This window comes from Saimiri boliviensis, chromosome 13 (genome assembly GCF_048565385.1).
Source record: "Saimiri boliviensis isolate mSaiBol1 chromosome 13, mSaiBol1.pri, whole genome shotgun sequence".
NCBI lineage: Eukaryota > Metazoa > Chordata > Mammalia > Primates > Cebidae > Saimiri > Saimiri boliviensis.
In genome coordinates, this window is record NC_133461.1 from 78,303,440 (window position 1) to 78,327,155 (window position 23,716).

Genomic DNA, 23,716 nt, shown 5'->3' on the forward strand with positions numbered 1-23,716 from the left:
TACTCCAAAGGCTGAGGCGGGAGGATCACTTGAGCCTGGGGAAGTTGAGGCTTTAGTGGGCCATAATTGTGCCACTGCACTCCAGCCTGGTGGGCAGAGATCCTTTTTTTCTCAAAGAAAAGAAAAAAGCTTGAGCTTTCCATGATAAGCCCATGTCGTATGTTTATATGCAAGGTGAATGTAAATCAAAATAAACAGAGGCTGGCTTTAGAAGTGAAAACGGGGCCAGACACGGTGGCTCATACCTGGAATCCCAGCACTTTGGGAGGCTGAAGTGGGCAGATCACCAGGTCAGGAGTTTGAGACCAGCCTGACTAACATGGTGAAACCCTGTCTCTACTAAAAATACAAAAATTAGCTGGGTGTGGTAGGGCACGCCTGTAATCCCAGCTACTCGGGAGGCTGAGGCAGAAGAATCTCTTAAACCTGGGAGGCAGAGGTTGCAGTGAGCCGAGATCGGCCACTGCACTCCAGCCTGGGTGACAGAGCAAGACTCTGTCTCAAAAAAAAAAAAAAAGTGAAAAGGGGTCAAACACATGCTGCAGCCCTGTGGAAGGAGAGGAGCTGTGTGCGTGTCAGCAGCAAACTGCCACTGTGAAGCCTGTGTTTACACCTGTGGTGAAGGGACCGGCTTCTATGTCTCCAGGGATCCTGCTTTCTGTCTGCCCATCCTGAAGGAACTGGCTGCACTTCTGCACTGCCCTCATCTGGATATTCCCACATAAAGCTGTCCGGCTGTGAATAAAAACCTCTTGTCCTTTTAACTCAGTTGCAATAACATCATGACTGGAGGTTGTGACTTTACTTTTTATTATGGAACATTTCAAAAATAAACGAAAGTAGACAGAATATATTTCACCTCCCATGGACTCATCACCCCACTTCTATGATGATCAATATACAGTCAATCTTGTTTCATACATACATCCGTTGGATCATTTTATTTATTTTGAGACTGAGTCTTGCTTTGTCGCCCAGGCTGGAGTACAGTGTTTTGATTTAGCTCACCGCAACCTCTGCCGGGTTCAAGCAATTTTCCTGCCTTAGCCTTCCGAGTGGCTGGGATTACAAGTACCTGCCACCATCCTCAGATAATTTTTGTGTTTTTAGTAGAGATGGGGTTTCATCATGTTGGCCAGGCTGGTCTCGAACTCCTGACCTCAGGTGATCCACCCGCCTTGGCCTTCCAAAGTGCTGGGATTATACACATGAGCCACTGTGCCCGGCCACCACTGGTTCATTTTAAACAGAATCCCAGTGAGCCCATTATTTCTTCTTTAATTATATAATCTAGATTGTTAACAGATAAAGGCTTTTATTATTTTTTTTCCAGGCATGAGTTTGCTCTGTCGCCCAGACTCGAGTGTGGTGGTGTAATCTCAGCTGACTGCAACCTCCACCTCCGTGGCTCAAGCGATCCTCCCATCTCAGCCTCCAAGTAGCTGAGACTACAGGTGCATGCTACCACAGCTGGCTGTTTTTTTCTGTAAAAAAAAAATTCTTACTATATTGTCCAGACGGGTTTTGAACTCCTGGGCTCAAGTTCAAGACCAGCCATAGCCTCCCAAAGTGCTGGGATTACAGGTGTGAGCCACCACACCTGGCCCTGTTTATTATTATTTTTTAATTTTTATTTTTTGAATTGGGTCTTACTGTGTCACTCAGGCTGGTCTCAAACTCCTGAGTTCAAGCAATCCTCCCTCCTTGGCCTTCCAAAGAGCTGGAATTACAGGTGTTAAGTCACTGTGCCTGGCCAAGGGCTGTTTATTTAAATACATAACCACAATAACAACTTAAGTACACTTGCTTATAGTATGCTTTCTCTTTTTTTCTTTTTGAGATGGAGTTTCACTCTTGTCGCCCAAGCTGGAGTGCAATGGCACGATGTTGGCTTACTTACAACCTCAGTCCCCTTGGTTTAAGCAATTCACCTGCCTCAGCTTCCCGAGTAGCTGGGATTACAGGCGCATGCCACCATGCCCAGCTAATTTTTTGTACTTTTAGTAGAAACAGGGTTTCACCATGTTAGCCAGGCTGGTCTCAAACTCCTGACTTCAGGTGATCCACCTGCTTCAGCCTCCAAAGGGCTGGGATTACAGGCGTGAGCCACTGCGCCTGGCCTCTCCTTTTTTCTTAATCAAAGTGCAATGCACTTTTATTGCATTACATTAGGAGCATGTAAAGTCTGGCCATCTCTCTTTTGGTGATTTTAAAATTGATTATTGGGGTTCGGGTGTTGTCAGCTGGATGCTTTCATTATTATTATTATTATTTGCATTCATTGAACAACTCCCCTGCAGCCTTTACCTAGATGGTTTTGGTAGCTACTGATGATCATTGTCTACACCCATTATTTCACAGGGGGATGCTAGAGGTTTAAAGAGGAACATATTCTTTCTTCCTTTCTTTCCCCTTCCCTCCTTTTCCTTCCCCTCCCCCCCTTTCCCTCCCCTCCCCTCCCTTTCCCTTCTCTTCTTGAATCACCTGATCTGGGGAGGTTGAGGCTGTAGAGAGCCAGAATTGCACCACTGGACTCCAGTCTGGGTAACCAGAGTGAGACTCTGTCTCAAAAAAAAAAAAAAAACCAGCAAAAAAACCCCGAATTGTCCCTTTACACTTCAATCAGCAAAAACAGGGTATTGAACAACATGATCTATTGTGATGGTTAATTTTACGTCCATTTGTCTGGGCTAAGGGATGCCTGGATTGCTGCTAAAACGTTATTTCTGGGTGTGTGTGAGGGCGTTTCTGGAGGAGATTAGCATTTGAGTCAGTAGACTGAGTAAAGATGCATGCTCAGCCACGTGGGAGGGCATCATCCAATCCACCGAGGCCTGGATACAACAGAAAGGCAGAGGAAGGGCGAGTTCTGTCTCTGCTTGAGCTGGACATGACTCTTCTCCTGCCTCAGACCTTGCAGCTTCTGGTTATGAGGACTTGGGACTCCAGGACTTACGTGAATGGCTCCTCTGGTTCTCAGGCCTTCAGACTCAGGCTGAACTGTACCACCAGTTTGCAGACAGCAGACGGTGGAACTTCCTAACTTCCGTAATTGCATGAGCCAATTCCCGCAATAAAGGGAAATATCTATATCTCATTCTCAAATGGGAAATATTTATTTCACAATAAATAATCTCTCTCTCTTTCTACATACACACACACACACACACACACACACACACACGAGTCATGTGTCACTTAACTACTAGGGTACATTCAGAGAAATGCATAACATTTAGGCAATTTAACATTGTGAGAACATCATGGTCTGTACTTATACCAACCTAGATGGTATCACCTACTCCACACCTAAGCTACATGGTATAGTCTATTGCTCCTAGGCTACAAACCTGTACAGATGCTACTGTACTAAATACTGTAGGCAATTGTAACACAGTGGTCAGTATTTGTATATTTAAACATATCTAGGCTGGGCACGGGATGCTCATGCCTATAAGATTAGCACCTTGGGAGACTGAGGCAAGAGGATCACTTGAGCCCAGGAATTCGAGACCAGCCTGGAAAATATGGAGAGACCTGATCTCTACAAAATTAAAAAATTAGTCAGATGTAGTGGCATGTACCTGTGGTCCCAGCTACTCTGGAGGCTGAGATGGGAGAATCACTTGAGCCCAAGATGGTGAGGCTGTAGTGAACCAGAGTGTGCCACTGCACTCCAGCCTGGGCAACAGAGTGAGACTCTGTCTCAAAAAAATAAACAAATAAATTTTATTTTTAAATTAAATTTAAAAAAAATTTTTTTGGCCGGGCGCGGTGGCTCAAGCCTGTAATCACAGCACTTTGGGAGGCTGAGGCGGGTAGATCACGAGGTCAAGAGATCGAGACCATCCTGGTCAACATGGTGAAACCCCGTCTCTACTAAAAATACAAAAAATTAGCTGGGCATGGTGGTGCGTGCCCGTAATCCCAGCTACTCAGGAGGCTGAGGCAGGAGAATTGCTTGAACCCAGGAGGCGGAGGTTGCGGTGAGCCGAGATCGTGCATTGCACTGCAGCCTGGGTAACAAGAGTGAAACTCCGTCTCAAAAAAAAATATATATATATATATGTATATATACACACACACAAACACACACACACACACATATACACATAAATATATGTACATACATATGTATGCAAACATATATACATATGTATACACATAAATAGAAGGAGTATGCTCTAAAATAACAGTAATAGGAAAGGTAAAATACATAAACCAGTAACATATTGGTTATTATCATTATCAAGCATTAAGTGCTGTAGATAATTGTAGGTGCTTTACTTTTATAGGACTGACAGTGTAGTAGGTTTGTTCACACCATCATCACCACAAACACATGAGTCACCCATTGCACACAACTTCACTAGGCAATAGCAATTTTTCAGCTCCATTATAATCTTCACTGGCTGGACTGTCACACACACACGTGTGTGTGTGTGTGTTGTGTGTGTGTGTGTTTTGAGACAGAGTCTCACTCTGTCATTGAGGCTAGAGTACAGTGGTGCAATCACAGCTCATGGTAGCCTCAAACTCTTGAGCTCAAGCGATCTTCCTGACTCAGTCTCCTGCATAGCTGGGACCACAGGCACCACTAGCATGCCCAGTTAATTTTTGTTATTTTTTGTAGAGATGGGGTCTCAACATCTTGCGCAGGCTGGTCTCAAACTCCTGGGCTCAAGCAATGCACCTGACTCGGCTTCCCAAAGTGCTGGGATTACAGGTGTGAGCCACCATGCCTGACCTGGAGCCTCTGCACTTTAGCGTATGCCAGTCCTACCATCTGGATGCTATTTTCCCTTTCCCGTGCCTTTCCATTTGTTGTTTTGTTTTTGAGACAGAGTCTTGCTCTGTCACTCAGGTTGGAGTGCAGTGGTGTGAACTCAGCTTACTGCATCCTCTGCATCCCAGGTTCAAGCGATTCTCCTGTCTCGGCCTCCCAAGTAGCTGGGATTACAGGCATCCGCCACCATGCCTGGTAATGTCTGTATTTTTAGTAGAATGAGGTTTCATCATGTTGGCCAGGCTGGTCTTGTACTCCTGACCTCAAGTGATCTGCCCACCTCAGCTTCCCGAAGTGCTAGGATTACAGGCATGAGCCACCATGCCTAGTCCCTAATCATTTGTTAACATTCAACTCCTATTCCTCCTCTTCATGAAGTCTTTTCTGACCACGCCCTCTGGGAGTGGTTTCTCCTTCCCTGGCATCCCAACCTCACTGGCACTCACTTCCCTCCTCTGCCCTAGTTATTTCTTGTGTTTAAGCCTCTCTCTCTAGAGTGGAATCTGTCTGAAGGCGGCAATCGTGTCTGACACCTCTTGGTATGTCCCAGCACCTGGCCCTAGCCTGGCTGCCTAGCACGTAGCTGTGTCCCATACTTGCTGACCGATGGATGGGTAATTGACTCATCAGGGCAGGCATTCTTCCTCAGTCCTTTTAAAGCAGAGCTGGCTATCCAGTGACTTTTTTCCTCTGAGCAAGCAGGGGTTGCGCTGCTGGGTTTAATTTAGGCTGCTCTGCCTTCCATGCTTTCAGAGGACTTTCCCACAACAGACTGGGGACCTGAAGGTTTGTGCCACTAGCACCAGGGCTTAGAGATGAGTGATGAGAGATGCAACCAAGTGTGCCGGCCCCGACCCGGTTCCGCTTCTGCACCAGGGCTGGAGTTTTCAGCAGCCATGTGGTCTGGCGCTTCATTCCCAGCTCAGCAGACCAGCATGCCCGTGTGGAATTCAGCCTCTGGGATTTCACGTGGAGGCGTAGGCTTGCATCTGAGTGGGGGCACTTTCCCACTGGATGTACATGACTATGTATGGATGTGATGACCCTTGGTGAGGCGCAGGGGTGTATGTACCTCTGAGTATCTGAGGCTCTGTGGAGTGTTGTGCACATCTCTGTGTTTGTGTGACTCTGATGCTGTATGCTCTTATAGGCAGGCGTGTAAGGCTCACACCTGTTACACTTGTGCTCATATGTGTGTTGGGGGGCCTTGAGGTGAGAGCGCTCTTGTCTGAGTTTCTGTCTTGCTGGGTGTGTACATCAGGGTGCCCCTGCTGCACGTGTGTATGGCCATCCAGCGTGAACAGAAGCAGCTCCCCACACGAAACAGATTCCATTTGGTTCACTGGCTCTTGCTTCTCCTTTCTGAGAGGGGAATGGAAGAATGGAGGAGGGGCATGCTGGTCCTATCTGGGACTCTCTTGCATATTACCATTTCTTTTGGTTTGTTTGTTTTACTATAATAGCGATAGTGTCTCACTGTGTTGCCAGGCTGGTCTTGAACTCCTAGGCTCGAGTAATCCTCCTGCCTTGGCCTCCCAAAGTGCTGGGATTCCAGGCACGAGGCACTGTCCCAGGCCACTGCCATTTCTGCTTGTTGCTCTGTGGTCCTGATAGGGCCCGTGGGAGCCGTGGGAGCTCTGGGCCTTCAGTGTCCCTCACACCCTTTGAAGTATTTTAATGGTGTCCAGATGGCAACAAGGGAGGACCCTTTTTAGAAAGCCAGGGCTGCCTCCCACTGCCCCCACCTCCCAGGAGAGAGTTGATCTTCCCAGCACTGTTTACATGGCTTCCTCCTTGCCTCCCGGGTCCCCAGCTCTTCCAGGACCTCTGCTCTCTGGGTTTGCAGATAAATTGTGCCCCTATAAACAAAGCCTGGGGCAGCCCAATCTGCCCTAACTTGCCATGGCTTAGAATCCCACCCTTCCTTCACCCATTGTTCTTAGTTTTTTTTCTGTTTGTTTGTTCTTTGTTTTTTGAGACAGAGTCTTGCTCTGTTGCCCAGGCCGGAGTGCAGTGGTGCAATCTTGGCTCACTGCAACCTCTGCCTCCCAGGTTCAAGGCTTCCAAGTGCCTCAGCCTCCTGAGTAGCTGGGACTACAGGTGCGTGCCATTACGCTTGGCTAATTTTTGTATTTTTAGGAGACATGGGGTTTGTCATCTTGGCCAGGCTGGCCTCAAACTCCTGGCCTCAAATTATCTGACCTCCCCAGCTTCCCAAAGTGCTGGGATTACAGGTGTGAGCCACTGCATCTGGCCTTCCCACTCCTCCTCCTCCTCCTCCTCTTCTTTACTTTTTTTTTTTTTTTTTTTTTTTTTTTTTTTTTTTTTGAGATGGAGTCTCACTCTGTCACCCAGGCTGGAGTACAGCATTGCGATTGTGGCTCACTGCAACCTCCGCCTCCTGGGTTCAAGTGATTTTCCTGTCTCAGCCTTCCAAGTAGCTGGGATTACAGGTGTCCACCACAATATCTGGCTAATTGTTAAAATATTTAGTAGAGATGGGGTTTCACCATGTTGCACAGGCTGATCTCAAACTCCTGACCTCAAATGATCTACCCACCTCAGCCTCCCGGAGTGCTGGATTACAGGCATGAGCCACTGCACCTGGCCTTTCTTTTCTTTCTTTCTTTCTTTCTTTCTTTCTTTCTTTCTTTCTTTCTTTCTTTCTTTCTTTCTTTCTTTCTTTCTCTTTCTTTCTTTCTTTCTTTCTTTCTTTCTTTCTTTCTTTCTTTCTTTCTTTCTTTCTTTCTTTCTTTCTTTCTTTCTTTCTTTCTTTCTTTCTTTCTTTCTTTCTTTCTTTCTTTCTTTCTTTCTTTTTTGAAACAGAGTCTCTCTCTGTCACCGAGGCTGGAGTGCAGTGGTGCAATCTTGGTTCACTGCAACCTCCACCTCCTGGGTTCAAGTGATTCTCCTGCCTCAGCCTCCAGAATAGCTGGGATTACGGGCGCTGGCCACCACATCTGGCTGATTTTTGTGTGTTTAGTAGAGACAAGGTTTTGCCATGTTGGCCTGACCTCAGGTGATCCACCCACCTTGGCTTCCCAAAGTGCTGGGATTACAGGCGTGAGCCACCACACCCAGCCTCTTTTCTTTCTTTCTTTCTTTCTTTTTTTTTAATGAGAAAGAAAAATGGTTTTCTCTCTATATATATACTTTTTGTAGAAATGGGGTCTCACTATGTTGCCCAGGCTGGTCTTGAACTCCTACCCTCAAGTCATCCTCCTGCCTAAGCCTCCCAAAGTCTGAGCCACCACACTTGGCTTTCTTATTTTTTTTTTTAACTGAAAAATCTTTAAGTTGGGGTCTTACTCTGTCACTCTGGCTGGAGCGCAGTGGCACGGTCATAGCTTATCGCTGCCTCAAACTCCTTGACTGAAGTAATCCTCCTCCCTCTGCCTCCTGAGTAGCTGGGACTACAGGCATGCATCACCATGCCCAGCTTACTGATTCTTATGATCCCTTCCAACTCCTTCAGGAGACCAGGGGGCAATTCAAATTCCAGGAAGTGGAGGTCAGTGTTAATGACTTACTTTCTGTCTCCAGCCCTCTCTGCACCTCTACCTCCCTCCCCTCTCCTCCCCCAAACCCCAGTCCAGCAGAGAAGGCAGAATAAGCTGCCAGCCAAGGCCAGAGGAAAAAGACTCCAGGCTGGAGGTCCAGGAGAAATAGCTTTTCTTCCTGGCCTCATCACCCCATTTCATTTGTGACCCCGAACAGTGTCCTCACCACATCCTAATAGCATTATTTGTAAAAAAAGAAAGGATAACCTTTGCCAATTCCCACTGCCAGTATCTTGCAGAGTGTCCTTGAGGCAACATTTTCACAGGGATTGCTCAGGCGTGGGACACAGGGTTACTGCTGTCTCCTTTTGGCGCTGAGGAGTATGGTTGGAAGGAGAGAGATTCAGTTGCCACTGTCTTACTAGAAGTGGGAAAGGGTCTGCCAGCTAGGGGTGGGGGTAGGGGCGTGGAGCTGGGTGAAAGGTACAGCAGGCTCTCCTCCAAGATGTCAGCTTGGGGCGAGGGTTGGTGGCTCAGGCCTGTAATCCTAGCACTTTGGGAGGCTGAGGTAGGTGGATCACTTGAGGTCAGGAGTTCAAGACCAGCCTGGCCAACAAGGTGAAACTCTGGCTCTACTAAAAATACAAATTTAGCCAGGTATGTTGGTGGGCACCTGTGGTCTAGCTACTGTGGAGGCTGAGGCAGGAAAATTGATTGAACCTGAGAAGTGGAGGCTGCTGTGAGCTGAGACTGTACCACTGCACTCCAGTCTGGGCAACAGAGTGAAACTTCAAGACAACAACAACAACAACAATAACAAAGACATCAGCTTGGTCTCCCCAGGAGCTGCCTTTACTTGCTTTCCTTCCCCTCTCTGTGAGGGGTTTATCCTACCCAATATCTCTGCCCAAAGCTGCCTCTCCCACAGGACTGGCAGGACTCCTTCCGGGGAACAAAGTAAAAACTCACCTTTCTCTGTGGGGCTGGGAGCTCCCTACCCCAGGCAGGGACTGGGTCCTAGTCATCTTTCCATCAGCACACCTAATGTGGGGACTGGCTAAGGACAGGTGGGGGCTTGGAAAAAGTGTGAGGAGGGAAGGAAAGGCTGGACACCCCTGGGGTGCTGCAGCCCTACCAGCTGGGTCATCCTGTGATGACTCAGGCTGAGTGACTTCTCCTCCTCCTGTCTTATTTATTGATTTATTTTAGAGACAGGGTCTCGCTCTTTTGCCCAGGCTGGAGTGCAGTAGTGCCATCATAGCTCACTGTAACCTGCAACTTTTGTGCCCAAGCAGTCCTCCCATTTCAGCTTCCCAGGTAGCTAGGATTACAGGTGCATGCCACCATGCCTGGCTATTTATTTTATTTTATTTTCAGAGGTGGGGTCTTGCTATGTTGTCCAGGCTGGTCTCAAAATTTTGGTCTCAAGTGATCTTCCCTCCTTGGCTTCCCAAAGTGCTGAGATTGCAGGTGTGAGCCACCATGGTTGGCCCATTTTCTTTTTTTCTTGAGACAGAGTCCCGCACTGACGTGGTCTGGGCTAGAGTGCAATGGAACAATCTTGGCTCACTGCAACCTCTGCTTCCTGGGTTCAAGCAATTCTCCTGCTTCAGCCTCCTGAGTAGCTGGGATTAAAGGTGTGTGTCACCATGCACAACTGATTTTTTTTTGTACTTCTAGTAGAGATGGGGTTTCACTATGTTGGCCAGGCTGGTCTTGAACTCCTGACCTTGTGATCCTCCCACCTCAGCCTCCCAAAGTGCTGGGATAATAGCGCTCCTGGATGGGTCATTTTCAATTTACCATGAAGGGGGAAGAAAATCACATCCTGACTAGAAGGCAAGCGGCTCTGCTGCCTCTTGGGATTGAAAAAAAAAAAAAAAAAAAAAAAAAGCATTTTCCCATCCATGAATTCTTCAAAAACAGGAAACACTTCCCTTTTCACCCGCCACACCCTCTCCCACTGGCATCTGGATCCTGACCATTCTCTTGATGCTCTTGATGCTTTCTTGAGGGGTCCTCAGCCATCTGCCAGGGCGTCAGGGGGCTCCACTTCCCTCCTTTTTCAGCCAGGAAAGCTCCTCACTCTTGTCTTAATTAGAGGCATTTGATCAAACCCAGCACTGGCTTCCCCACTCAGGGAGGAGCCATGCTCAGTGTCTTGTCTTCTTTCCTTCCCAGCACCAGCTGCTCTTTCCCAAGCTCATGCTTCCCGGGGGAAAGATGTGGGTTGACAGGAGGGAAGGGATCAGAGCGTGGTTCAGCTCCAGTACCAGCTTCTTTGGGAGGTAGACAGGTTTCAGCCTTGCCTGAGCTTTCCCTCCCGGGGGAGGGTGGGAGAGGAGAGCAGGGATCAAGCAGCATGGACGATGTGCCCTTTTCTGTGCTGCCTCCTTACACCTGTCATCTCAGCGCTTTGGGAGGCTGAGGTGGGAGGATCGCTTGATGCCAGGAGTTCAAGACCAGCCTGGGCAATGTGAGAGGCCTCAGCTCTACAAAAAGTAAAAGAAAAATAGCAGGCATGGTGGTGGGTGTCTGTAGCCCCAGCTACTCCGGAGGCTGAGGAGGGAGAATCACTTGAGCCCGGGAGTTCAAAGCTGCAGTGAACTCTGATTGAACCACTGTACTCCAGCCTGGGTGGCAGAGCAAGACATTGTCTATAAAATAAATAAATACACTGTGGGAGGCTGAGGTGGGCAGATCACTTGAGGTCCGGAGTTTGAGATCAACCTGGCCAACATTGTGAAACCCTGCCTTTACTAAAAATACGAATATTAGCCAGGTATGGTGGTGCGTGCCTGTAGTCCCAGCTGCTCAGGAGGCTGAGGAACAAGAATCGCTTGAACCTGGGAGGCGGAGGTTGCAGTGAGCCGAGATCACGCCATTGCACTCCAGTCTGGGCGATTGCAAAGAAACCAGCCAAAGCAGCATCTAGAGGCGACTCGAAACATCTAGCGATGCTAGAAACTTATTTCTGGGTTGGTGGGCACCCTCTCCTGCTAATAGTGGCAGGAGGTAGACAAATGCCTAGGCAGATGGGGCAGGTCTCTTGTGAAACCACACCTCCAAGCCGAGGACTTTTTTTTTTTTTTTTTGAGACGGAATTTCACTCTTGTCACCCAGGCTGGAGTGCAATGGCGCGATCTCGGTTCACTGCAACCTCTGCCTCCTGGGTTCAGGCAATTTTTCTGCCTCAGCCTCCTGAGTAGCTGGGATTACAGGCACACACCACCATGCCCAGCTAATTTTTTGTATTTTCAGTAGAGACAGGGTTTCACCATGTTGACCAGGATGGTCTCAATCTCTTGATCTCGTGATCCATCCGCCTCGGCCTCCCAAAGTGCTGGGATTACAGGCTTGAGCCACCGCGCAGGGTGCTGAGGACTTTTTAAAGCCTGAGAGCCAAGCTACAAGTCAAATCCACGGACCAAATTGAGAACCTGTCTTGGTATCTTGGTATGTTTCCCTCTTATTGATCCCCACCCTTCACCTATTTTGCTTTTTTTTTTTTTTTTTTTTTGAGACGGAGTTTCTCCCTTGTTACCCAGGCTGGAGTGCAATGGCGCGATCTCGGCTCACCGCAGCCTCCACCTCCTGGGTTCAGGCAATTCTCCTGCCTCAGCCTCCTGAGTAGCTGGGATTACAGGCACGCGCCACCATGCCCAGCTAATTTTTTGTATTGTTAGTAGAGACGGGGTTTCACCATGTTGACCAGAATGGTCTCGATTTCTTGACCTCGTGATCCACCCGCCTCAGCCTCCCAAAGTGCTGGGATTACAGGCTTGAGCCACCGCGCCCAGCCCTCACCTATTTTACATTTACCTGCCTTTTCTTAATTGGTTTTCTACATGGTCCATGCCCACCTTTAAGTGGTGTCTCTGCTTTAACCTGAGCATACTCAACAAACCAATTAGCACGCACTCCCCGTTTAAGTCCATAAAAAGCCCCAGACCCAGCCACACCAAGAGAAACCACCTGACGGTGGGGGTGGAGGACAAGCCCCCCCCCCCCAGCCTCTCTAGACTGAGAGCTCAACAGAATTCTTCATTGCCCATCCTCACCCTTCTAATTGTCAGCCTCATTCTTTTTGGATGCAGGACAGGAGCTTGGGAAAGGCCGATTGCAGGTGCAATCTATAACACAGACGGACCGAGTGAGCAGTGGCAGAAGAGGGGATGTCGCTGGTCGTGGAGGTCTCCCTGATTGGCAAAGTGGCCAAGAAAAATCCTGCATAGGTTGGGTGAAGTGGCTCATGCCTGTAATCCCAGCACTTCTAGAGGCTGAGGCAGGCGGATCACCTGAGGTGAGGAGTTTGAGACTGGACTGGCCAACATGGTGAAACCTCATCCCTACTAAAAATACAAAAATTAGCTGAACGTGGTGGCAGGGGTCTGTAATCCCAGCTAATCGGGAGGCTGAGGCAGGAGAATCACTTGAACCCGGGAAGCAGAGGTTGTAGTGAGCCAAGATCGTGCCCATTGCACTCCAGCCGGGGCAACAAGAGAGAAACTTTGTCTCAAAGAAAAAGAAAAATCCTGCATCACTGCTTTCTCTTCCCACCCCGCCACCTCCCAAGCTTGATCCCTCTCCTACCTTCTGGATGGAGGCCTAAGCATTTGGGCCTGGGTTGTAGGTGGGACTCGTGACCTCTCCAGCGTCTGGGGAGCAGCTTCCCCAAACTGTAGGATCTCAATGACCTCCCTCCCTACCTCTTTCCCTCCCTCCCTCTCTCCCTCCCTTCCTTCCTTTCTTCCTTCCTTCCTTCCTTTCTCCCTTCCTCCTTTCCTTCTTCCTTCCTTTTTTCCTTCCTGTCACTTGCCAAATTTCAATGATTATTCAGAAACTGGAAGAAGGATTTCTCTTCCTATCTCAGGAGAGAAAGAAACATTTCTTATGCCTTCTTCCATTTATAATCAGACGCTAAAAGAGAAGGCACTGCTAGAACACCCTCCCTGTCCACCCCCATCTCCCCACGTACAAGGCTTTCATTCCAGGCCAGCCCTTAGGCACCAGAATGCCTCTGGCTTCCCTGTAACGGAGATCCCTTCTCTGTCTCCCCTTCAAGTCCTCTGGATTTGACCTTGGGAAACGAATCAGGTGTGTGCAGAGTTGGCTGTGCCACATTATAGGATACAAGGAAAGTCTCAGGTTAGGGGCTTCTTTCAGTTCTGATAATTTTTCTCTCTCTGCCTCCTGGTTAGATGGTGGGCCATTGCCACTGTGGGGGCCTGGAGAGGACAGGCTGGAAGGTGGCACCAGTCACGGCCTGGCTGGGAGGGAGGGGAGTTGTTCTGGACAAGGGACCAGCTCCTTGGATGCCTGCGTACATGTTAGAAATGAACCTTTACTGTGCACTTTCCATAAGATGAAAAAAAGAAAAAAGAAACAAACCTTTACTGTGTGATCATGGAGCAACCTCCGTTTCCTCTCTGGGCCTCAGGTTTTCTTTTCTTTCTTTTTTTTGAAACAGAGTCTTGCTGTGCCACCTAGGGTGGAGTGCAGTGGCCTGATCTCAGCTCACTGCATACTCCACCTCTTGAGTTCAAGCGATTCGCCAGCCTCTGCCTCCTGAGTAGCTGGGATTATAGGTACTCACCACCACGCCTGCTCTACAGATCTTTGTATTTTTGCAGAGACAGGGTTTCACCATGTTGGCCAAGCTGGTCTTAAACTCCTGACCTCAAGTGATCTGCCTGCCTTGGCTTCCCAAAGTGCTGGGATTACAGATGTGAGTCACTGCTCCCGGCTGGGTCTCAGATTTTCAATTCTGCAAAATGTTGGTACTGGATTTGATCGTTAAGACTGCTTTGAGCACTTACGCTCTGCCACCTCTGCCCTATGCCCCTAGACTATTGATGATGAAAGGAGAAACAGCAAACACCAAACCAGCTGCTCAGAGGCAAATATACACACATGATTTCACAAAAATGAGTGGATGGTCCCTGTGGGCAATGGAGAAAAGAGACAGGGTAAACGGGTAGCAAAAACTTCCACCTAGTTTTTGCTCTGTTCCAAGAACTTTTTTTTTTGAGACCAAGTTTTGCTCTTGTTGCCTAGGCTGGAATGTAATGGCTCAATCTCAGCTCACCTCAACTTCCGATTCCCGGGTTCAAGTGATTCTCTTGCTACCTGAGTAGCTGGGATTACAGGCATGTGCCACCACATCCGGCTAATATTGTATTTTTATTAGAGATGGAGGTTTCTCCATGTTGGTCAGGCTGGTCTCGAACTCCTGATCTCAGGTGATCCTCCCATCTTGGCCTCTGAAAGTGCTAGGATTAAAAGTGTGAGCCACCGTGGCTGGACCATTCCAAGAACTTTAAAGCAAGAGGGGTGGATTATGAATGGTAGAAGAGAACCACCTGTTACACATTGTAGTCTTAGACAGGGTACAAGGCTGGGATCACCTGAACTCTCTTTGGCTTCTTTATTCCATGGCACATGAACACACATAGGCACACACATACATGCACCCAATCATGAAGTTCACAGGAGACAGTACTCTTCCCTGCTGTTAGAACTTCGACCTGTCAGGTGGCTGCTGCCACTTCTGGCTTTACCAGCCACATACTCTAAATCTCAGAGCATGACTCTCCCTGACACATAACCCTGGAGCACTGACATGTAAACAGCAGCCTGGGGGCCTGAACTCAGTGCAATCAGAGGCCCATAGGCGCTGCCTGCTTCCAAGGGCACAGAACATAGGTCATCTGGGGGCTGAGGGCCAGCATGTGCTCTCTCTGGGCACTGCATGCTTCTATCCCAAGTTGGATGACCTTTCCAGCCCAGGCAGTACTAATTCCCCTTGGGCCAGTCATTAGGATGACTTCCCAGAGCAGTCGGTCACTTGCTTCCACCCCTCTGCTGACCATCAAAAATGATGGTGAGAGTATAATTGGGTACATCCCTGGGGAGGACCATTTGGCAGTATCTTTCAAATTTGCTAATGCAAAGACCTTATAATATAGCAAAATCTATTTGTAGGATATACTCACATACAGGTGAAAAGACGTGTTTATTTGTTGCAACATCATCTGTTAGTAAGCTCGATGTCTATCAGTAGCTGATTGGTTTCATAGATGATCATATATCCATATAATGGGATACTGAAAATGAGATGCTTTTGGATGGGCACGGTGGCTCATGCCTGTAATCCCAGCATTTGGAAGGCCAAGGTGGGCGAATCACCAGAGGTCAGGAGTTTGAGACCAACTGGCCAACATGGGGAAACTCCATCTCTCCTAAAAATACAAAAATTAGCTGGGCATGGTGGCGCGCACCTGTAGTTGTAGCTACCTGAAAGGCTGAGGCAGGAGAATTGCTTGAACCTGGGAGGCAGAGGTTGCAGTGAGCTGAGATTGGGCATCTGCACTCCAGCCTGGGTGACAAAGCAAGACTCTGTCTCAAAAAAAGGACACTTTTGTATATCGATCTGGAGGGATCACAGACACATAGTTAAGTTAAAATAAGCAAGGTACAGCTGGGCGCGGTGGCTCAAGCCTGTAATCCCAGCACTTTGGGAGGCTGAGGCGGGTGGATCACGAGGTCAAGAGATCGAGACCGTCCTGGTCAATATGGTGAAACCCCGTGTCTATTAAAAATACAAAAAATTAGCTAGGCATGGTGGCGCGTGCCTGTAATCCCAGCTACTCAGGAGGCTGAGACAGGAGAATTGCCTGAACCCAGGAGCTGGAGGTTGCGGTGAGCCGAGATCGCGCCATTGCACTCCAGCCTGGGTAACAAGAGGGAAACTCCGTCTCAAACAAAAAACAAAAAACAAAAAACAAAAAACAAGGTACAGAACAGTGGGTATATTTGACTGCTATTTGTGTAGAAAAGAAAGGATACAAGAATATATATACATTTGTATTGACTTGTATGTATATAAAATATTAGCCAAGGGATAAACCAGAGACTAAGTGTAGTTACCTGCTAGGGAGATGAAAACTGGGATGAAAGCAAGTCTCTATAATATGCATTTGATATATATATATATAATAGTCTTGCTCTGTCTCCTAGGCTGGAGTGCAATGGTGCAGTCTTGGCTCACTGAAACCTCCGCCTTCCAGTTTCAAATGATTCTCCTGCCTCAGTCTCCTGAGTAGCTGGAATTATAGGCACCCACCACCATGTCTGGCTAATTTTTGTATTTTTAGTAGAGACGAGGTTTCACCATGTTGGTCAGGCTGGTCTCCAATTCCTGACCTCAGGTGATCCACATTCCTTGGTCTCTCAAAGTGCTGGGGTAACAGGCATGAGCCACCACACCTGACCACATTTGGTATATTTTGATGATTGAATAATGTGCACGTATAATCTATTCAAAAAATTAAGTTAAAAAAGACAAAATCACAAATAAGACCCAATAGTCTTATAGACTGAAGTGGCAAATGAGGGAGCCCTTCCCCCTGCCATCTGCTTGGGCAGTGGGAAACCAGACTGAGGAATGGGAGCGGGGATGGGTTGGCAGAGGAGGAGGAGGCCAGGTGCCTCGACGTCGCTGTGTTTGCTCATAAAACCTTTCCTAACGCGAGTCAGAAATTTCTCTTCTTACAGTGTCGTCTGGTTATTGGCGTAATAATTCCCCAAGCTCAGGTACACTCACGTGGTTTGAGAAATCTTGTCTTTTTTAAAATATGTTAAACATTTGTACACACTTCCTCCAAATTACAAGGTCACCTCTAAGGCAATGACAGTCTTTGAAGTTGCTCGACTTCCTGGCACCCCTTTCCCTTCCCCATCCAATGCTAATGTCCTGGACAAAAAAACAAAAACAAAAACAAAAAAAAAAAAACGACAAAAGAAACCAAAAATGCTGGATGGCATGTATCGGTTTTTAGAGATTACTTTTTGGGAATCTTATGATACCCTTTTGAGATAACTGGCAACAACACTCTGGGGTGTTGCAAAACCCTTCTTGGGAGTGACCGCCTTGATGGTCAACAGGAAGCCATAGCCAAGACTCCAGGCCCAGTGGGGCCTGCACCACTCTGTCATGACTTGAGTGGGGGCAGTAGGAGATGGGAGGGCCAGAGGCTGACTCTTCACCTTCACCCCCTGGGCATTTCCATGGATCCAAAGGCCTGCTTGGGGTTCCTCATGGGTATGGAAGGCACTTGCTTGGGAGCCTGACAGCTCCTGCTCGTGGGTGAGCAGCTAGGTCCCTGGGAGATGAGGCTGGTTCTTTTTCCTTGGGGATAATTTTAGGTTCGGAATTCCCCTGCAACCTTCCTAACTCTTAGCCCTGGCTCAGTCTCCCAGAGGGATTGTTCATACCAGTGACTCGCAAGTGTTCTTTGGAAATATAGAGCTATTCAGAGGAGACCTGGCGGGGCAGAGCCCTGGAGGCATTTTCCATGATAATTTTTCCCCCTTTTCCCCATTGTTTCAGTGGAGGAAGCACGATAGCTCAAGAATCAGGTCCTGATAGGCCCTAATGAGGTGTCCCATCTTCCTGCCCCACCACTTGAACCCAGAGGCTTTATTTCCCAGCACCCCCTCCCCGTACACAATCTGAGAGAAACTGGTTTAGAGACTGGGAGAGCTTGGCCTGGAGAAAGGAAGCCTTCCAAGTCTTGAGTGAGGGAAGGGAGAGGGGAAGAGGCCTCTGGCTTCTTCAGATAAGGGAAGCCTCTGGTGGAACAGCCCAAGAGACTTCAGAGGCTTTGAAACACCAGGACTGCCATGGTACACACCCAAGGATGAACGCATGAATGCCTCAACTCAGTGCCTTCTAGTTTGTAAAAGTTCATGAATAAAATCCTCAAGGATGGCTGGGCCCGGTGGCTCACACCTGTAATCCCAGCACTTTGGAAGGCCTAGGCGAGTGGATCGCCTGACTGAGGCCAAGAGTAAACTAGTCTGGCCAACATGGTGAAATGCCCGTTTCTACTAAAAATACAAAAATTAGCTGGGTGTGGTGGCACATGCCTGTAATCCCAGCTACTTGGGAGGCTGAGGCAGAAGAATTGCTTGAACCTGGGAGGTGGAGGTTGCAGTGAGCCAAGACTGTGCCATTGCACTCCAGCCTGGGCAACACGAGTGAACTTTCATCTCAAAAAAAAAAAAAAAATCCTAAAGGAAGTGGCATGAACACTTACCATTGGGGGGTTGGCAACAGAAGAGTTGTGTATAGTTGGGGGGGGATGGTAGACATGCCTCTTACCTAGTCACCCATTTACCCATTTTTTTAAAAAATAGGGTCTCGCTTCTTGCCCTTGTCCAAGCTGGAGTGCAGTAGTGTGATAATGGCTCACTGTAACCTTGAACTCCTGGGCCCAAGTGAGCCTCTCCACTCCGCCTCTTGGCTCATCCATTTTTAATATAATAGAAGGGTTTTAAGAGAAGAGGCCATCTAGAAAACTGCTAGGTGGAAAAGTCCGTGGAAGGGGCAGTACAGAGTGGGGAAGGTGGAGAAACTGAAATTCTGCAGCATCGCAGACTACATAGTGCCAAATCCAAATGCAAATCCAGGGCTAGCAATGAAAAAAACTTCCGAGCCTACTAGTGGTTCGTGCCTGCAATTCCAGCTACTCAGGAGGTTGGGGCAGGAGGATGGCTTCAGCTCAGAAGTTCAAAGCCAGCCTGGGAAAAACAGAGACAGAGATCTACCCGCCAGAGAGAGAGAGAGACAGAGAAAGAAGCAGAGAGAGGAGAAAGGGCGGGGGGGGGGGAGAGAGAGAAAGAGAGAGAAAGAGTCCTGAAATATGGTAAATTTCCTCATAACATGAAAATATTAAAAAGACAAAAACAAAGCTGGAAGAGAAAGTAACTGAAATAGAAGGGAAAGGGGACAGATCTCATCAGGCTGAGGTCTTGGGAGAGGAAGTACTGGCTGCGCTCTATTACTTAATTTAGAATACCTTAGAGGAGGCCACCCAAGTGGATGAGGGGCTCCTGTGGATCCTTTGCTTGACTCCAGCGGGTTACCTTCCCTCTGACAGGGTAAAGGGCGAAGATGGGAGCCCTCTCATCTCCCTTTCCCCAGCGTTGCTTTGGGACCTTCTGGGAAAGGAGGCGCAGGGCTCCAGGAAGCCAGTGTCCGGGGAGTGCTGTGCTGAGTCCAGGGGTCTGGCCAGGGCAGGAGTGGACAGATCGTCTCAGAGGAGCCAGGGCGTCCCTTCCTCCAGATTTAGCTAAAGGAAACGTGGAACATCTCATCGGCCATCCTCCCCACTCTCCAATTGGGCTCCAGAGGCCCCTCCAGACTATCCGCCGGCCGCTGCCCCTTTAAGCGCCGCACTCCTCCCCCAGCGGTGGCACAGAGGGAGTGGGGGTGAGGGGAGGCTGAGCGCTCTTGCCCGGACTGCTAGGGAAGATGGTCCAGGCTAGGGTAGTCGCTCTCAACTCCCGCTGCCCCCTCCCCTGAGCCAGGTGATTTGGGAGGCCCTCTTCTTCCTTCTTTCCCTCCCACCCCACGCGCCACCAGGGATGACTCCGTGGCCTCACAGGAACAGTACTCTAGCCCAGTGGCCGGACGTCCCCAATACCGCCAACACCAGTGGGCTGCCAGGGGTGCCGTGGGCGGCGGCCCTGGCTGGGGCGCTGCTGGCGCTGGCTGTGCTGGCCACCGTGGGAGGCAACCTGCTGGTCATCGTGGCCATCGCCCGGACGCCGAGACTCCAGACCATGACCAACGTGTTCGTGACTTCGCTGGCCACAGCCGACCTGGTGGTGGGACTCCTGGTGGTGCCGCCGGGGGCTACCTTGGCGCTGACTGGCCACTGGCCGTTGGGCGCCACTGGTTGCGAGCTGTGGACCTCAGTGGACGTGCTGTGTGTGACCGCCAGCATCGAAACCCTGTGCGCCCTGGCCGTGGACCGCTACCTGGCCGTGACCAACCCGCTGCGTTACAGCGCACTGGTCACCAAGCGCCGCGCCCGGGCAGCCGTGGTCCTGGTGTGGGCCGTGTCGGCCGCGGTGTCGTTTGCGCCCATCATGAGCCAGTGGTGGCGCGTAGGGGCCGACGCCGAGGCGCAGCGCTGCCACTCCAACCCGCGCTGCTGTGCCTTCGCCTCCAACGTGCCCTACGTGCTGCTGTCCTCCTCCGTCTCCTTCTACCTTCCGCTCCTCGTGATGCTCTTCGTCTATGCGCGGGTTTTCGTGGTGGCTACTCGCCAGCTGCGCTTGCTGCGCGGGGAGCTGCGCCGCTTTCCGCCGGAGGAGTCTCCGCCGGCGCCGTCTCGCACTCTGGCCCCCGCCCGCGCTGAGACGTGCGCTCCAGCTGAAGCAGTGCCCGCCTGCGGCCGGCGGCCCGAGCGCCTCCTGCCTCTTCGGGAACACCGGGCCCTGTGCACCTTGGGTCTCATCATGGGCACCTTCACTCTCTGCTGGCTGCCCTTCTTTCTAGCCAACGTGCTGCGCGCCCTGGGGGGCCCCTCTCTGGTCCCCGGCCCGGCCTTCCTCGCCCTGAACTGGTTAGGCTATGCCAACTCTGCCTTCAACCCGCTCATCTACTGCCGTAGCCCGGACTTTCGTAGCGCCTTCCGCCGTCTTCTGTGCCGCGGTGGCGGCTGCCTGCCCCGGGAGCCCCGCGCCGCCGCCTCCCCCGCCCTCGTCCCCTCGGGCGCCTCCGAGGCCGGGACCAGCCCCGCGCAGCCCAGGCTTTGCCGACAGCTCGACGGGTAGGTAACCCGGGCGGAGGGAACCGCGGCTCAGGGTCGGGAAGGCTGCGATGTCTCCGTGCGTCGACTTGTTGAGTTTGGAGTTTCCTAGGAGAAGGTGGGAGCTGGGATGGCTCTGCTCGAGAGAAGAGGGAACGAGGAGTAGCGAACCAAAATGGGACCCAGGGCCCTTTCCTTTCAGGACACAGGTGCGCCATGGCAAAGCGCTGCGGTGTCCCGAGGACTCTGGCACTGCCTGGTTGGCTCTGGGTTTTGTTGTTGTTGTTGTTGTTGTTTTTAAATAGAGACAGGGTCTCATCTCTTTCGCCCAGGCTGGAATGCAGTGGTGAGATGTCAGCTCACGGAAGAGCTCACTTTCACAGGCCTGAGCCAGGGCGCCGGGTCGGCTCTAGCTTTGGTTTTCCTGCTTAGTTCTTTACCTCCACTCCCACCCCGATTTCTGGCCATCTCTAGACCTGGCTCACACTTGAAGACAGGGCTAGTGCCCGCCCCTCCACCCCCAAGCCCTCGGATTCAGTTCTGAATTTTCTGAAAGGTTTGATGGCCGTGGAGGTGAGAATCCACTTCCGGTATGAAGTGCAGCTGTGAGGAGCCTGTGAGTGCAGATTCGTGCCTGGGCTGGGTTGGAGTGGGGGTGGGGTGGGGCGTGTGTGGTCCGGTGGTGCCCTGGCGTTTTTTGTGTAATTAAATATGCGTTCCAGGGTCCCTGATCCCTGCCCCTTCCTTCAGTGCACCTGGTCCTCCCTTCACCCCAGGGGCTGTTATTTCCGTTTTTTGTTTTGTTTTGTTTTGTTTTGTTTTGTTTCAGGGCTTCCTGGGGAGTTTCTTAGGCCTGAAGGACAAGAAGGAACAACTCGGTTGATCAGAACTTGTGGAAAGCCTCTAGCCTCTGTTCACAATGAATCCCATGGGATTTCCGGGCTGTGACACTCTACCCTTCAGAACCTGGCGACTGGGCCATGTGACCCGAGTGGGGAATCCTTACCAAGTGGGTTCTTTCACTCTCTGAGAGATGTTTTCTAAACCCCACCCTTGAACTTCACTCCTCCTTTGGTGGTAGTGCCCAGCTGCCCTGGAGCAGCCAGCTGGCTTTGGTAGAGGGCACCCATCACCTGGCTCGCTTGTGCAGTCAGTGAGTGCTTAGGGCAAAGAGAGCGCCCCCGGTCCCATTCCTTCTGCCACCCAAACCCTGATGAGACCGCAGTGTTCTCCAGGCTCCATAGCCCAGGCTCAGAGTAGCAGGCTGGAAAAGACCAAGATTTGGGGTTTTGTCTCTAGTTCCCTCATTACGGCTCTCAAGCACTGGCCTCTCTCACCGTAGCCATGAAACGGCTCCGATCTACCTCATGGCAGTGTCAGAAGGTCTTTGTCGGGGTTTTGGGAGCTCCAGGTTCACAGGAAGGTGAACCATGGGAACACATCCCTTCTTTTCCTTTTGCAATCAGATGAATAAATATCACTGAACGCGGTTCATCCTTGGCCCCCTTTTTCTCCATTTGTTTTCTTTGCATAATCCACTTACTCCCTTCCCTTCCACTCTTCGCTAGCTTTTGACAGAGGCAGTAAATTAGGCCTAATCCTCGCCCTTTTCTTCCTAATCCTCATCAAACGAAATATGAAAAGTCTGTCTGGACGAAGGGGGCGAGCTTGAGCCTTTGATATCTTGCTCCCCTACCCTTCCTGAAACTCTTGGAATCCAGTTGCCATTGAGTAGCAAAGCCACACCCCCTGCAGGACTCGGACAAAGTGGCCACAGGGGATGGGCTGGCTGTGGCCAGGCTCAGGGCAGGGGGCATTTGTCCCCTCCATGCTAGAAGCCAGTGGTGGATTCATAAGGTCCCTCAGTCATCAGGAACAGGTTTTGTTCAGTGCCTTATGTGGGGTGTGTGTGAGAGAAAGTGTGTGTGTGTGTGTGTGTGTGTGTGTGTGTGTGTGTGTAGGCACAAAGGTTGCTTGTGTTGGCCAAATGTCTTGTGTTATAAAGATATTCTGATGTTTCCCAGCCTTTCCACAACCTTCCCACTCCCCTTCCCGGGCTACCAAAATCTGTATTATCCTCTTAAAGTAAAACTGAAGTTATCAAATTTGAGCCTGTTGATACATTTTTCTTTTATTCCCATTTTTATGAATCTTATCAGGCAGGTTTCCTATGGAAAGAAAATTTCTATGGAAATCATTAGATCATTTTGCGGGTTTCTATTTAAACTCCATGAGCCAAGACCGTTGTCCGGGCTGATTTATGGGATACTTCGTAAATCACAGATGTTTCGCGTGCTTGTGATGCAGTACGAAATGTGTTGTCTTGGTTCAGGGGCCCTAGAGTTATAAAATTCCATCTGCCCCCAGGAGGAGCTCGGTGGATTTCCACATATGGGTGTTCCTTGTGAATTGGACCTGGTCTGTGCTGCTCTCTTTTCTCCAGGAGCCCAGGTTTTATTTCTCAGGATGTTTGCATACAAAAGATGACTTTCTCTTTTTTAATTAGAGCAGGGTGAGATCTCTGGTGTCTGAGGTGTGCAAGATTTCTTGGCAAAGACTCAACTTTGTGGCTCTTAGTGGAGGAGGAAGTCTTGCTTGATAAATAAGAGGCCCTCCTCTCCCCATCTCTGGGTATTCTCCCAACATCACTGGATAAAGTTGGCCTGTCAGTGCTAGGCAGGGGAGAAAGATGATTTTGGAGGAGGGGCCCCCGGTTTGTAGACTTGTCCTTGAACGTTGTCCAGAGGCTCATCCTGCTCGAGTCTTGCTGGATGTGTCCGTGTGCCAGCTGTCACACTCCTTTGTAGTGTTTAGACTTATGCTGGGGC

The 23,716-nt window shown here is 49.9% G+C and overlaps 1 protein-coding gene across 2 annotated transcripts in view; it reads left to right on the top strand.

The window, feature by feature from the left end:
• The first annotated feature begins 19,593 nt into the window (after window positions 1-19,593).
• ADRB3 (adrenoceptor beta 3) overlaps window positions 19,594-23,716 on the top strand; it is a 4,415-nt gene continuing 292 nt past the window's right edge. Inside the window, exons 1-3 of one of the 2 annotated variants that reach the window (XM_039463392.2) lie at window positions 19,594-20,909; window positions 21,445-21,504; window positions 21,718-23,716. The exon at window positions 21,718-23,716 is cut by the window's right edge and continues 292 nt beyond it. In XM_039463392.2, coding sequence (XP_039319326.1) covers window positions 19,717-20,909; window positions 21,445-21,484 — 1,233 coding nt within the window. In that variant the 5' untranslated portion in view covers window positions 19,594-19,716 and the 3' untranslated portion in view covers window positions 21,485-21,504; window positions 21,718-23,716. Of the gene's footprint in view, window positions 20,910-21,362; window positions 21,505-21,717 lie in introns of those variants that run through there. The other variant, XM_010348704.3, reaches the window with a different exon arrangement.